The sequence below is a fragment of the Mus musculus genome, chromosome 11 (genome assembly GCF_000001635.26).
Source record: "Mus musculus strain C57BL/6J chromosome 11, GRCm38.p6 C57BL/6J".
In the NCBI taxonomy this organism is placed as follows: Eukaryota; Metazoa; Chordata; class Mammalia; order Rodentia; family Muridae; genus Mus; species Mus musculus.
In genome coordinates this window covers 11,929,690-11,945,227 of record NC_000077.6, presented here as the reverse complement: position 1 = coordinate 11,945,227, position 15,538 = coordinate 11,929,690, and the positions used below count along the sequence as shown (strand labels likewise).

The 15,538-nt window shown below is 43.8% G+C and overlaps 1 protein-coding gene across 4 annotated transcripts in view; it reads left to right on the top strand.

Moving 5' to 3' along the window:
- The window catches only part of Grb10 (growth factor receptor bound protein 10), a 106,930-nt gene extending 92,201 nt beyond the window's left edge, over nt 1-14,729 (top strand). For 3 of the 4 annotated variants that reach the window (NM_010345.4, NM_001370603.1, NM_001177629.1), the window contains 8 exons: nt 302-412; nt 1,248-1,346; nt 6,744-6,818; nt 7,305-7,421; nt 8,161-8,227; nt 8,423-8,510; nt 10,936-11,029; nt 11,619-14,729. In NM_010345.4, coding sequence (NP_034475.2) covers nt 302-412; nt 1,248-1,346; nt 6,744-6,818; nt 7,305-7,421; nt 8,161-8,227; nt 8,423-8,510; nt 10,936-11,029; nt 11,619-11,765 — 798 coding nt within the window. In that variant the 3' untranslated portion in view covers nt 11,766-14,729. The remainder of the gene's footprint in view (nt 1-301; nt 413-1,247; nt 1,347-6,743; nt 6,819-7,304; nt 7,422-8,160; nt 8,228-8,422; nt 8,511-10,935; nt 11,030-11,618) is intronic. The other variant, XM_011243664.2, reaches the window with a different exon arrangement.
- The last annotated feature ends 809 nt before the right edge of the window (nt 14,730-15,538 follow it).

Genomic DNA, 15,538 nt, shown 5'->3' with positions numbered 1-15,538 from the left:
CATAATTTGGAAATTAGATCCTACCTGCCATAGGATAGGTGCTGGATTGTTGTCCTGTATTCATAAGCAAAATATGGTTTTCACTCTACTGGAGCAAATTTTAAGAATTGCATAGTTCATAAAAACAAAGTGAGTCTATTGTAACACAAAGCTGGCATTTGTGGTTTATGCTGTTGAGATTTCATGATGTCCTTTCAGTTCGGTGTGTGTGACCAGGGGGAAAAAGTGAGCTTATAGCACTACAGACTTTTTTTTTTCCAGAAAATGTGACCTCACAGTTCACTTAACTGCTGTTTTGCAGGAACCCAGACACCTGCAGCTGCTGGCTGACCTGGAAGAAAGCAGCATCTTCTACCTGATTGCTGGAAAGAAGCAGTACAACGCGCCGAATGAACATGGGATGTGCATCAAGGTACTTGAGCTGGGACTGGGAGTTGTGCAGAGGAGTTTTCTCCTGGCCAGTATCTATTTGGTTGTAGATCCTTCTACTCTAAACAGAAACCTTTTTTTTTTTTTTCTTTTTCACACTGGCCTCATTGTGTGCTTATGATTTGATGTGGGTTGTTTTGTTGTTGTTGCTGTTGTTGTTGTTCTTTTTAAATAGCCCCGGAACACTAAAAGGCCTCAGTGACTTAAGGCCAGGTAGCCATTAGCCTCCTGCACCAGCTACAGCTTTTACCTGGTCATAATAAGGAGAGGCAGAAGCTGGTTAAGAAGGGGAAGGAGGGAACTCCTGACCTGACATCTGATTGTTTGCAACTACTGAGTGTACTGTCTGTGTGTCATGAGGGTTGACCACAATACTCCCTACCCACTATGTGTATTTATGAGAACACTGACACATTGATAGAGATGTATGCCTATAGTCAGAACACACAGATGTCAATGTGTACATAGGTACAAGCAATGCATGCTTGCACATACATGCACATACACCACAGCCAAGATCATGTTAATTTTCCTCTTGGTGAGATTGTGGCAGTGTTGATCATAGTGGTGACTACTGTCTCCTGAACTCCTATTTATGACCTGTTATCTTTTTATAGTCACTGTCATTTACTGAATCTTCATGGATACCTGGGAGGTGGTAGCTAGATCAGCTTCCTTGCCTTTGCACAGATAACCAGTGACTAGTTGTATTTGGATCTCACCGTGGTGGCCTGCTTCTGAGGCTTGAGGACAGCCTTCTCTCACATGAGTGTATGAGTTCGCACTGTTTCACTGGTCGCTTTCTGTTTCTCCTGTAGCCAAACAAAGCGAAGACCGAGATGAAGGAGCTTCGTCTGCTCTGTGCCGAAGATGAGCAGATCCGTACTTGCTGGATGACTGCCTTCAGACTGCTCAAGGTAGAGGACTCAAGGCTGCAGTTGGCTGCACCACATGCAGAGCAAGCAGCTGGATGTGGGTCTATCCTGACACAAAAATCCTATGGCATTTCTACCAAATGTGATTTATCAATTGTAGTTGTATATTCTTCATATCTAAGATCTCAGAAAGGGTAGAACCAGGTTTTCCAACTTGAGCAATATCAAGTATTGATGGAAACCGATTCTTTTTTGGCTAAAGACGGAGCTCTGTGCATTGTAGGTCTCTCCTACAAGATGCCCCCAATCAGTGGAGACAGTCAAAAATGCCTCTAGATGTTTCCAAATGTCCTCTAACATCAAAGGGTAAGAAATTTCCCCTTCAGTAGACAACTCTCAGTTCTAAGCCTGTTCAAAGTCTGTCATCAGACTGGCAGGGTATAAGCCAGCCGTGAAAGGAATACTTTGAATGTGTTAAAATAATGAGATTTCTAGGTGTGGTACGCATGCCTAGAGTCCCAGCAGTTAGAGGGAAGAAGACTGTTGAGTTTCAGGCCAGCTCAGACTTTACACAGAAACCCTTTCTTTAAAAAAGAAAAGTAAGAATAAATACAAAGTTGATCAATGTTCTAGAAAAACGATTAGTTAAAAAATAAGTATATAACAATATTAGGATGTCCTTCATTTTTGTGTAGGAGAAAAGCATTGCTGTACTGAGTGGTACAGATTTACTTAGTGGACAAAGCAGGACGTAGGGTCAGATTTTGTTCTTCGCCATTTCTTGGACACAGGACTGTACTAGAGGGTTAGAAAGTTGTAACAGTTACCTACTTCTCCTATTCTCCCTCCTTTTCTGAAAGTTTCTTAAACTGATGTAAAAATTCCCCCCACAAAAATGTCTTGCTGAGTCAGCAAAAGAGCCTGTCATTGTGGTTGCTTTGGTTTTAAATTACCTACCCTGAAAAGGCAATTAGGTTCATGTTCTGCAAGACAGCAGACCACCAAGAGGCATGAGGAGCCTCCTCTGCAAAAGCACTTTGACAGTAGGACCAGCATGTTGGAAACAAAGAAGAAATTCAGGGCAGTGCTCTGAAGCAGCTAAATGCAGGGATCAAAGTCCTCTCAGCAGTGAGAAGGTTATGTAGAACAAAAGACTGCACTGGGTGTAAAGAGGTCAGAGAAGCCTTGCCCTGCCTAGCCCGCCCAACACGAAAACTGCTAGGGAGAGTGCAGACTAAGAACCACAGAATGACTTGGGTAGCTTAGTGTCCTCTGCCTCTCCTTAAGAGATCTCCCCTGGGGTGCAAGCACTTTTTCCCAGGTTCCACGAAGGCAGTCTCAGCTGCTGAAAGGAGGTGTCTCTTGTCCATGGCAAACATAAAAGATAAGGCTGGTAGGATGAATTGGACTTCAAGCCACTTGTGCTCATAGGGAAAGTACAGCTTTGCAGTCCTTCAGTCTGAGCTGACGGCTCCTTACCTAAAGGTTAAAATATCCTTTGTTTTATAACTTATTGGGACCAAGTGGAAGGTTTCAGGTAATTTTTGTGCATACATGGTAGTTATCTTAATTTGGTAAATCAGTTGTGCAAACCTTATGCAGCTGGAGGTTTTCCCCTCCCCCAAAGGTATTTCTTTGTCATATCTAAAATGTAAGCATTGTGGGTTTAGGCCTTTCCTTGCATTTTTTCCCCCAAAAGAGGCCAATGCTAGTGTTTTTCAAAGATTTTTATAGCAGAATTTTTCCCCATTTCAGGGCAGAATCTGTAACTGCCCAATATAACAAGCAAATAAAAGGCCTTTTTTTTTAAATGTGACGTATTAGAGTATTATAAATTAGGAGGCATCTCCAGTCTCATTGGCTTGTAACAGCAAAGACTTACTTCTTACCCTTGGCCTGCTAGGACTTGGCAAGGAAAGTAGCTACATACTGGGTTTCCATGACCTGAAGAAGGGATAAGACTACCGTCTCACAGCCCCTGTTAAATGTTCAAGCCTATAATGACTTTTGCCACTTCTGAACTGGGAACATGAGCCATCTAATCCCAGGGCCAGTGGAATGGTTGAGCATAGTTGTACTTCATAGATTGCTTCTGGTCAACATCTATGCTAAATAGGGTATGCCTCCCATGAGATTACAGTTCCCTTCTGTTTAAGAACTCTCTTGAAATTTGTCTTGCATTCCTGGAGTTGAGGTGCATTCTCTGAAGCACTCTTTGACCGGGATTCTAAACCTTTTGTTACCCTTGCATAAAGCAGTAAACTTGCCTACCACCTCACTTAAGAACCCATGTGTCTCACTGAGTTAGTAAGGAAAAATCTGTCCCTTTATTCAAGGTTTTGGGTCTTCCAGGGTTAATGGGTAGAATGGAAGCTAGGTAATAAAGGAAATCTGTCAATGCACAATAGATTCACAAAGCAAATGGATTCCTTTCATTAGATCCCCAAACTCAACCCCATTTGTAATGTTAAACTCCTGTGAACTTTATTGATGTGCTTATGGTTCTTTATTATGTTAATTTATTAATTAGTTTCCTTAGGGGAATGTGTGTGGTCATGTGTATGGAGGTCAGAGGACAACTTGGGGTAGTCTTCTCCTTCACCATGTGGGTTCTGGGGACCAGATTCAGGCTTGGTGACAAGTACCTTTACTCTCGAAGGCGTCTCGCCAGCCCAGAAAGATATTTCTTAACACGGCAAGTTCTGAATGTGGAGACATGGCTGTTGTCTCTTTACACAAAGAAACAAAACAGTCCACTGTCACCTTAATCCTCGGCTGTTTGGGAGAGTCACATTTAGTTTGATGTGAATAGGAAGTGAAAGGCTACATGGCAATGAAGCAGGAAACATTGTTAGGGCACACAAAGGAAATAACATTAATTGGACTATACATGTATCTTTAAAGCCCAGTCAACTAAAATAAAAGGGAAATGAAAGAAGGGAACTCTATAGACAGCTGGTACATAAATGGCTAATGGCTTAACAACTTAAAGAGGGTGTGTGAATACAACTACCACCATGTAGGGCCTTATAGTCTTAAGTACAAAGTGTGAATTTGTAGTCTTTAAAAACAATAAATGTGAAAACAGTCTACTTCCTTAGTAACTGAGATTTTAAAAAATGCGTTAAAAATCCAATGCAAATAAAGTATAATTTTATACCTACTTATAGAAACGATCTATTTAAAATAATTCATAGGTCAAGGAGAGAAGGCAAAAGAAAATCAGAAGATATGTCAGTTGAGTTATAAAAGTACCACAGATTGAAATTACAGCAGAATTTCGGAGACAAATTTTTAATGTTGAGTACGTGTTTTAAAAGAAAAAAGAAATACAGCTTCAAGTCAGTGAACTAAGTGTCTTGAAAACAGCATTCAAGCCAAGTAACAAGGAAGGGACATGGCAAGAGAACGGGAAATTGAAGAGTATTATACTCCCAAACTTGTATAGTCCCAGATGGAAAGGCCCTTCTCCAAAGTACTTGGCACCAGGCACACTTTGGCTTTTGCTGACCCAGGAATGTTTGTCTAAACATGAGATACATTTGTTTCATGCATATATCTTGCACATGGCCTGGAGTAATTTTACACACTTGCCTAGGTTTTAACACAGGCCTATCATTCAATCCTAAAATCAAATTTGGGGTTTTCTACTTGAGATGCTGTATTGTTACTTAAAAGAGTACATATTTTAGAGTTTCTTAGTTGGAGTGTCACTCTAGATCCCCACCCCCACCCCCACCCCCCATTAATGAGCTACGGTTACAAATTCAGCAAAGCTCTTATGCATTATTACAGTGAAAGGGAAAATAGGTGTGAGTTAACGGCCTGAATGTAATCCAGAAGAGAGGAGTCAGGTGTATGTATATATAGAATTATACACACACACACACACACACTACTTGAACCTACTGACAAAAATGTATGATAGTTTACCCAAAGCTTTACTGACCAGGGAAGCTCACCCAAGTCTTAGGGTAGACCCCAATTTCCATGCATTGTTGGCCATATAGGCCCATCGTTTATGTGGCTGGCCTTAGTCCCTAGCATGGCCCCAGAGGCAGCATGAGTCACATTCTTAACATAGACTTTGTGGTCTGGCCTAGGGCCCCAGTTAAGCACGTATTATCAGTCTGGCCATTCTTATGACTCAGAGGCCACTGCTCTCCAGTGGGTAGCCCAGCACAGCAACATGCATCTTTAACTTACTAAAAAGCCATGTTACTTGATCCCTTCACCACAGTCAGGCTGACATAAGAGTTTTCTCCGTGCCCTATCTGAAATGTTCATGTTGTGGATAATCATTCTCTGCATAGTTAAATCCCTAAGACAACCTTTTGCTGTGCTTTGTATTTTCAGATTTTATTTTAATCATCTGTATATTTGCACTATAAATTTTCCCCTGAACATGTATTCTTTTCTGGAACTAGATGAACTCAAGCTATAATATGAACCCTAGAAACTCTTGGTCCTGCCTACATTATTGAACGAACAGCTCACTAGTAGCAGTAATTTCTCACTATCCTTTGTCTTGTGGCTCTCATTTATGTAAAAATGTCAACCATTTTTGTTTTGATTTTTTTTTCTGTTTTTTAGCAGTTTTCTCGTGATGTGTCTGATTTATATATTCTTGACTCTATAGTTTGGTATCTTCTCAGCAATCAGAAGGAATTCTTGGTGATTTTCACTTCAAACACTTGTCTTAGCTTGTCCTCTCTCTTCTCCTCTCCCAGGAGAAGACTTACACTCATAGTTTTGTCATGTTGTACATGTTTGTACTTTAGGGAGGAGTGTTCCTATAGGACCAAAAGCTACAAGAAAGCTTGTGTCTCATGAAGGAAGGTCAAGAGGATGGTGTACCCACTTCATGACTTTATTTCCTCTTCTTGGTGCCTGCTCGCTTGCTATCATAATTTTCTAATTTGGTGTTCTGAATCAATGGTTTGAGGGCTGTTTAAAGTATATGAAACCTCTGTCCTCTGGAGATCAGCTTTAGAACTGGCTGTGTGCACCAGGTTCTCAATGCTTATTCTTGTCACTTTGAATCACTTGCTTCCTTCCTTTGTGTTTCTGTGCCATTATCTGTAAAGTGGGGCTGATGATAGTGTATCGATCATTAAAATAGGTAGTAACTATTTGACTCATACAGAACTCAGGAAAGGCAATTATTCTTGACCTTGGTATTATGAACTGTGTTGTTGCCCTGTTTGTTTCCCTCTCCCTTCAGCTCCCCTCTCTCCCAAGATAGAAGTTCTGAGGCAGAACTGAACAGATGTGCACCATCTTCAGCCTGTTACACTCCTGGGGGGTGGGGTGGGGGACCTTTGACAGAGTACTTGGCTCTTGTGTATCAGCACTGCCCTCCCAGCTGTGGGGTTTGCTGTGGGCTGGGGCTGGGGGAGCCCTCGGGTGCTGGTACTGACCCTAGTCTTTCCTCTTCAGTACGGAATGCTCCTGTACCAAAACTATCGCATCCCACAGAGGAAGGGTCTGCCCCCTCCTTTCAACGCACCTATGGTAAGTGGACCCTTAACAGTCAAGGCTGTGGGAACCTCATTGCAGCATGCCTTGCTTTTGGCTTTTGTTTTGGAACCCATGGATGCTAAAGTCATTCTCTAGTGAAGATACTGAGAGTATAACCACTCCTGCTCCCCAGAAGCACAGAGGTACACTTTATTATCAAAGTGCGATTCTAAAGACTCCTTGGTACTTATCCCCAGGAAAGAGAGCAAGCTATATTGTAGAAGAGTCTTGTGTCTGCTCCCCTAAGCATGGTCTTCAGTGAAGAGCTGGAGATGATCAACCTTCCTTCTTTCCTTGTTTTTAAACAAAGCCCAAAGCCATTTTTAGTGCGGATCCATTTAGATAACTCAGCCTAAAACAGAGAATTCTGTAGCACCCTTCCTGGTGTTTTATGATTGTTTCATGGCGGGAGGGTGGTCTCTGACACGTTGCCCTGGCTGATTCCCCTGTATCTTAGAATCTGTGGCCTTTGCTTTGCAGCGCAGTGTTTCTGAGAATTCTCTTGTGGCCATGGATTTTTCTGGACAAATCGGAAGAGTGATCGATAACCCGGCTGAAGCCCAGAGTGCTGCCCTGGAAGAGGGCCATGCCTGGCGTGTAAGGCACTAACCCCAGTCTGGTTGAAACTGTTTACACACATATACCCAAGTTATACCAGGAGAATGGCTCTCCTGGTGTTGGTGGAAGGGAGTATGGGAGTAAGTGCAGGAAGCAGCTGGCCCCAAAGGTCCACCATATTGTCAGCCCTCCACACCAGTCTATCCTGAGCTGTTCCTGCTGATAAGTTAATAGTGGCTGTTTGTAGAGGGCACGGGGCCAGATGTTCATGTGAGGACTCCACGGGGAACAGTTCTCTCTAAGCTCAAGTGCTGAATCTGCAGATGGAAAGATTATCTCACATCTCAGGTTTCCCTGAAATTTAAAGACCATGTGCAGAACACCTGCCCGGAGCTCTGCTTAGAAGACATTCCCAGTCCTTCATCCATAGTGTGGGAAAGGAGCAAAAGTCTTCAGTACAGGGACTCAGGAGAGCAGTCAGTGATCTGAGAACTGTCAGAGCTTTAAGTGCTAACCTGGGCTGCTCTGCTGAGTCTCCAGGATTTGCATCCTTAGTACTCTGGATAAGAAACATGTTACTACAGCCTCAGTTGGCTAGACATAACCAACATGGATTCTATTTACCATTTTGGCCAGTAGCCTCTTTGTTCTCCATAGTCAGGTAGTGTCACTGGAGGCTAAGGGTTAGGGGACAATGCTCAGCCACCCTGTCCTGGACAGTGGGTGACTTGGTATGTCAACGTCTCATCTTTGCTGACGTTAAGCATTTCTTTTGCAGAAGCGGAGCACACGGATGAATATCCTAAGCAGCCAAAGCCCACTGCATCCTTCTACCCTGAATGCAGGTAAGCACATCTGTAAAGGCAAAGAAGCACCCTGCTCTCTGGGCCTCTCTAAGTTGTGCATAATGCACAGGCAGAGCTACCCCTGTACCATGCTACTGGAGTTGAGCTCCAAGTTTATCAAAGTTGCTTTCTGGGCTCTTGAGGGTCTCTGTAGAGGAGCCACGTCTTACCGTCCGTTCCTCGTCTCTCCTGCAGTGATTCACAGGACTCAGCATTGGTTCCATGGACGTATCTCCCGCGAGGAGTCTCACAGGATCATCAAGCAACAAGGTCTCGTGGACGGGTAAGAAAACTGCACTAACTGAATCTATGACCTATTGAGGTCTCGCTGTGCTGAACACATGCTCTGCCGCACAGGAAGACTCACAATTCCCTGCAGCAACAGAGCTCACACACACACAATTCCCTGCAGCTCAGAGGCAACGTATGATGGCCTTGCCAAGTTAAGGGCAGAAGTTATTTCCAGCTATATGCATATGTGCCCTCTACCTCTTCACTGAAATGTCAGTAGAAAAGAACAAGACTGGCTTTTACTTTTTAAGGCAGTAAACAACGAGAAAAAAGAAATTAAACACCTTTTCATCTATACACTTTAGAAGAGCAGCCTCAGATGGCTGTGGTTGTCTCACTACTAACCACTCTGGACAACAGAGGATGTGGATGATGGCCGCCATTGGCCAAGGTGACTAGATGACTGAATGCATGTTGTAGCAGACTGCCCTACAAGCATCCACATCATTAGCAAGGTAACCAGAGCCAGCAAGAGTTTGAACCTCAGGGTGCAAGCTGTGTCACAGCGCTGTTATCCCAGTGGCCTCTTCAGCCCTTGCCTTCATCTTGTCCCAGCACCCTATCTACAGACAAAAATAGTAGGTAGATAAATGACTGAGACAGAAACCACCATCTTGTCTCTGATCAGAAAGGAACACTCTAAGCTCCCAGGTTCCAGTGAGTGAATAGCCAACCATGTTCTTGTCATGCCATCTTGCCTGCAGTTCCATAACAATAGTGCTCATGATGATGTCCCCTACCACCCCCCAAAAAAAGTGGTTTGCAAAACAATGGGCTCCACTACATAGTTTTAAATATATACCTGCTATTGTACTTTTTCCATATTTTTCCCTTCTTACCTTCCTTGTCACTAGTCTTCCACTAGTCCCTCTCCTCCCTACCAAATAGGACTCCAAGTAGGTGCCTCCTACTTTCATTGATTTCATGTGGTCCCTGTAGATACAGATAAAGATACATAGTTAAGTATGGATTCCGAATATGAGGAAAGCATGCAACATACCTTAGGTCCAGGAAAGCATTCTCCCTATAAGCCTGGCTAAAACAAGCCATGAAATAATATGCTGGTGTGGATTTCCTGGTCCTATTTAACTGCCTTCTGTTCAAATATCACACCGTACAAGCTGATGACACCACTGTTGGTGGTAGTTTGGTCTAATGTCTCAAGACATTCTAATTCATAATGCCAAGTAGGGCTTAGAAACTTCCTTCCTTCCTAATGGGTTGAAGGTATGGGAAGGCATGAGTTTAGGCTTCTTTGTGCTATTCGGTTTTAAACTTTATTTTATAATTGTTTAGAAGTTGTAGAAAAGTTTTAGGAGAAATGCAGTCAGCTCTAGTATATAACTTTACCGGGGACCAGTGGTTAACAAGACAGCACGTTCACTCTGCCATTGTTTATTTATTTTAATCATTTAAAGTAAATTATAGCTCAGTGTCCTTTCAGTCCTAGTGATTTCTGAGTGGAAGCTTTATGTGGTTTTACATAACCACAGTGGCATTGTAAAAGCCAGGAAGCCAACGCTGATACAGTTGCCACTTACACATTTAAAGTTTTGGCGTAGCCCTCATTGTATGCTTCATAACAAAAGGAAAAGTCCACAACCTCGCGTGCTGCGTCCAACATCCTCACAGGCGTTATAGTTGGCTCCTGTTGTGAGCAGACAGCAGACCTGACAAGTGGTGTCTGGATTTACCCCACCCAGGCAGTGCCCCATGGCTAGAGTCGGCTCCTATATCTGGGGCAGGAGTACACAGGAAATGGCGCAGTAGCCTCCCCAGTGTATCCAGGCTGGAGACATCTGAGGACTGTGTGTCCTATCCCCATGGTGGGGATCTAACACTGGATAAAGATGGTCTCAGTCTTATTCCTGTACCATCAAGCTAGTATTTTCCCTTTTGTAAAGAGTAAATATCAAGAGTAAGGCACTGGGAAATACTGTTTCTTTTCATGCTTCTATCCCCAGATAGACACTTTCTATCTAGTCTTCCACTCCTCCCTTGTGTGCTCAGCATCTTCTCTAGGGAAAAGCTTCTCTTGTTGGATAATTTTGGCAATTCCCTGTCAATCCTTGAACACTTTCTGACATTCTGACATTAGAGAACACAGAACATTTCAGTTCCATCTTTATTGTTTCCCTGCCTCACCAGAATCAGCCATATTCTCAGGGCCCAGGTTCCTTTCAATGTTGGATGACATTCTAGACTACTTTCTGGGTGCTGCATCCCCTGTAGCCACTGAAAGTCACTCAGGTACTAGCACTCATGTGCCAGAACACCAAAGTATCATGGCTGCAAGCCCATTTTTCTCAGTCACTTCCAGCTGGTGTACACATGCATACATGGATGCTCATATATAGACAATTCATTTTAGATTTTAAAAGGAATCAATTATAAATTGCTGGTTTTCCACTCCCCAGGCTGTTCCTCCTTCGTGACAGCCAGAGTAATCCAAAGGCGTTCGTACTGACACTGTGCCATCACCAGAAGATTAAAAACTTCCAGATCTTACCTGTAAGTACCGATGCCTTCAAATCAGCCCGCCCTTCCGAGTCCCCTGGTTCTGTTTCTAGTGCAGTTTTCAATTTAAACATAAGCTTATAGATAAGCACCAATGGCCTCAAGTCTGGGGAAGCAGTTCTCAAGAGACTCCAAGAGGGAATGTTGCTGAGGCTGCTGTTGCCCTGAGACCTCAGCTTATGTGTAGCTAGCTAGGTAGGAATATCTAGGTCTCCTGGACTCTTACAGCAGATTTGACATTGGCTCTTTTCAGCACAGGAATGGTCTGACCTGAGTAGATATGTCTCGTGGCTGCTCAGAATTCTCAGAATTCTAAAAGGAACTTGCTGATGGCTAAGTGGCTCCCAAGGGGAGCTTATGTTCTTCTGCCTACTTGGTCATTGGATCACGAAACAGTTCTACCCTTGGTCCATTCCACTGTGCCATTAGAGAACACCTTTCTCATCCCCTTTGCTTTCCTTTTTAAAAGCATGGAAATTATGAGACTGGCCGATATAGTCTGACTCTCCCTGCCTGCAGGGCCACAGGTTGTCCCCCAAGGTCACACTGTCTAACATGGCAAATGTTTTCTGTGTCCCCACAGTGCGAGGATGATGGGCAGACCTTCTTCACTCTGGATGATGGGAACACCAAGTTCTCCGATCTGATCCAGCTGGTCGACTTCTACCAGCTCAACAAAGGTGTTCTGCCCTGCAAGCTGAAACACCACTGCATCCGCGTGGCCTTATGACCTCCTTGCCCACTCACAGAGGCTGGAGGCAGCGACACTGGAACGGAGAAGAGAGATCTGCATGAGGGTGAGAACACACACCTACTCCCACCCAAGGACTCAGAACAACATGGCTTTTTGATCGGTACCAACCGACCTACATCAATTAGTTATTGGACTTCACAAAGATTTGCCGCTGTGGATCAAACAGGACCACCTCCCTCTGCGTCAGCCATTTAAAATTGGGGGAGGGAAGAGATCCAGTGCAAGTGTGGGAAGAAACTGGAATGACGATTTTGATTAGGCCACGTAGGGTGAAAACCGCAGAAAAATGATTGGAAATGAACTCTTGCCCTGGAATAACCTTGACAATTCAAACCGCGATGTTTACTTTTTGTATTGATCACTTTTTTGCACTCCTTCTTCGTTGTCGATGTTGTACTCAGCCTATGGTAGGAGAGGATGTGGCTTTGCAACTCAGATCAGACAAAGAATTTTTGAATTGGCAGGCTTTAGCCTACAAATGGGTCCCCCAAGTTTTCTAGATAACATCCTGCTCTCTGCAGGTTGCGGCAGTGTGGGTTTGGCTCCAGTCCTTCCCATTATACTTGAAAAGCTTTTTTTTTTTTTTTAAATAAAATAATAAGATAAAAGGTGACAACCGCAGTTGACACCTAGCATGTTTTGTGGACGCAGTCAAGCTGCCACAGTCTGGTCATCGTTGTTGTTGTGCTGACGTCTGGTCATGTATTATTAGTGTGTCTCGTTCTCCACGGTGCTGGAGACCTCATTACTTTGGAAAACTCACTGTTCCCCAGCACAGCACAGCTGCATGACCTCAGCTTCAGACTGATGTCAGCCAGCCTTCTTGGAACACATTGCTATTCATTGTGGATGCCACACAGTCCATCTGGGGTGCCCTGTGCCTCCCATTTTCACAGCCGCCCACTGTTGTAGAATAATCGCTGCCTTTACCCTCTGCAGTACCCTCAGTCATTTCACTTCTCCCACAGGGGTGGGGTAGGGGTGGGGTTAAAGGATCGAAAGAGAAAAAAACGCCAACTTGTTGGCCTTGTGCTCTGTCACTCTGAGCATCTATGGTGATAAAGAGAAGGAAACGCTGCAGAGGCACAAGCATAAGCTGGCTTTGAGTCTTTGAAAGCTTGATGGCCTCTGCACCCTACTGAAAACCCCCTAAGCCAGCAGGAGCAGGGTATGCAGAGGCTTTGCCTCTGCTGGCTTAGGGTGAGAAGTACCTCACAATGGATGTGAACATTGGACAGATTTTAGGAGCATGATGTTTGCCTCCTCCGAGAGAGAGGAGTCAGAGAGAGAGAGGAGTCAGAAGGTGGCCGGAGTTATCATTGGGTCCCCTGAGCTCCATGAAGGACCCTCTGTTGTCCCCTTGATGATTTATCAGGCATGAGAGTAGCAGACAGGATTGCCTTGAGAAACACACAGACAACAACGGTGGTGAACACATTTCCCTTTCTTGATACCACCCAGAAAGTCTGCTACATACCTGAGTTAGCCACTAGATTGCCTGTCCCGACTCATTGAAGTGCTCCCCAGGGAGCCACTTCTGATTTGCCATGGTTGACAGCATAGTGGAAGATAGATATGACAGCGCTTTGTAAAGCAGGCCAGTGGCAAGCTGGCCCACAGTAGAGAAACACTGTAGTTCACAGACCATGCAACCGTGTTTCCACGAGATGTTATTACAACAAATGAAGAATTTTTTTCCTTTTTTTTCATTTTAATCTTTTTTGACTTTTTTTTAGTTAACCATTTTTTATGCATAAGTGCTCAAATGCATTTCTCTTTCTTTCGAAACTAGTTAATCGTTAAGTTGACAATGAGAGAATTCTCAAGTTCATACCTGGCAGCAGGCTCCCACTGATCTTCCCCTTACAGACAGATAACAGACATTTCAGTTTTACCGTGCTCATTTCTTTTTGCTGACTTAAGGTCAGAACTTTTACAGACAACAAACAACCCTAGGGTTTCTTTTTCCAGTTTACACAGACCGGTCCCCACAGTGCAGAATCCATTTCTCTTTCGTCTCAACAGTAGACAACTAGGATGTGGATCTCATATTTATAAGTATGCATTTTATTTAAGAGGAAGTATAGGCTTGACTCTGGTTCACAATTTCGTACGTAGCTGGTTTGACGTAGAACTTTGTACTTCCCTTGCCGAAGTGAATTGTTGAAGGCTGCAACCCACCCACCTTGAGTGTAGCAGACTTCAGTGGCCCCGAGATCGCCAGCCCTTTGCACAGGCAGCTGGGAATTCCACCTGAAACAGCTGGTCCCTAGGTTAGCGGGTTCCCAGCCCCCCTAATCAGAGACTGAAGGACAATTGACTTTTATTTTTGTATTTAATTGACATGAATGTAAAGGGGACAGCTCAGGGTTGTTTTGGAGCCTGTTTGACTTTGTAATCTCTGCCTGTGATTTTCTTTTCTAAATGACGACTCCGTGTAACCACCTGGACTAAGTTGAGAAGGAAACTGCCAAATGCTTTGGGTTTTTAGGGTTTTAATAGGTAGACTCTGTTCTATTATTAGGTGTTAAGAGTTTCCAAACGTGTTTTCTTTTTTCTTTTATTGTTTGCTTAAACTTTGAAGAAATATGTGCCTCAGCTTAGATGTTTTGTCTTCCCCTTTCTGCACTTAAATACCTGACAGCCTGTTCGATCGCTGTGCCTCCGAGGGCGCTTCTAGCTCATCGTAGATTTGTGATGTCATAGTGCAAACTGCAGTGACCGGTAAAATGACCTGACATGTAACCGTTTTCAGGGAATGCAGAGGGTGTTAACTAATAGACAAAACCTTTATCCCGCGTGCTTTGCTTCACCTTGTGCTATATAGCTCTTTGGCTCGTGAACCTAATTGTAAACTTTCAGGTATTTTTGTACAAATAAGGGACTGATGTTCTGTTTCTTGTTATTAGAAATAAACATTAATAAAGCGTTCTTGGTGTCCTGTCGTGTTTTTTTTTTAATGCTTGCGCCGATATCTATAAACTGGGCTTGGGGCGGGTAAGTTCAGAGGGTAGGAGTGCCTGCCTGCTGCGAGCACAGGAGAAACAGATTTCAGATCCCCAGTACCTGTGGAAATTAGACAAGGTGTGGAGCCAGTTCAGTTATGCCAAGACAACCTTGGCCAAGAATCACAGGCCTGGGCTGGAGAGAGATGGCTCAGATGGTAAAATGCTTGCAACACAAGATAAAGATATGTGTTACAACCGGGTAGTGGTGGCACATGCTTTTAACCCCAGCACTCAGGTGGCAGAGGCAGGCAGATCTCTGACTTTGAGTAGAAATCTGTCTTGGAGAAAGAAAGGAAGGAAGGAAGGAAGGAAGGAAGGAAGGAAGAAAGAAAGAAAGAAAGAAAGAAAGAAAGAAAGAAAGAAAGAAAGAAAGAAAGAAAGAAAGAAAGAAAGAAAGAAAGAAAGAAAGAGAAAGAAAGAAAAGAAAGGGGAAAAAAGCCAGAGCCCCCAGGGAAACCAGTGGTAGCACACACTCATAATCCCAGTGCTAAGGACAAAACCTGACCTCGGGGCTCTCTGGCACCCAGCCTAATTGATAAGCTCTGAATCAAATCAAAGAACCTGTCTCACAAAACAAAGTGGATAGCACCTGGGGAATGACACCCAAGGTTAAACCGGTGGCCTCCACACAAGCAGGAGCATTCTGTTCATGGACACCTCTATACCCAGGACTATGTACAGGCATGCATAAGGAATCACAGAACTTGGAGGGTTTCAGAGAATCAGATATCCACGAAGTTT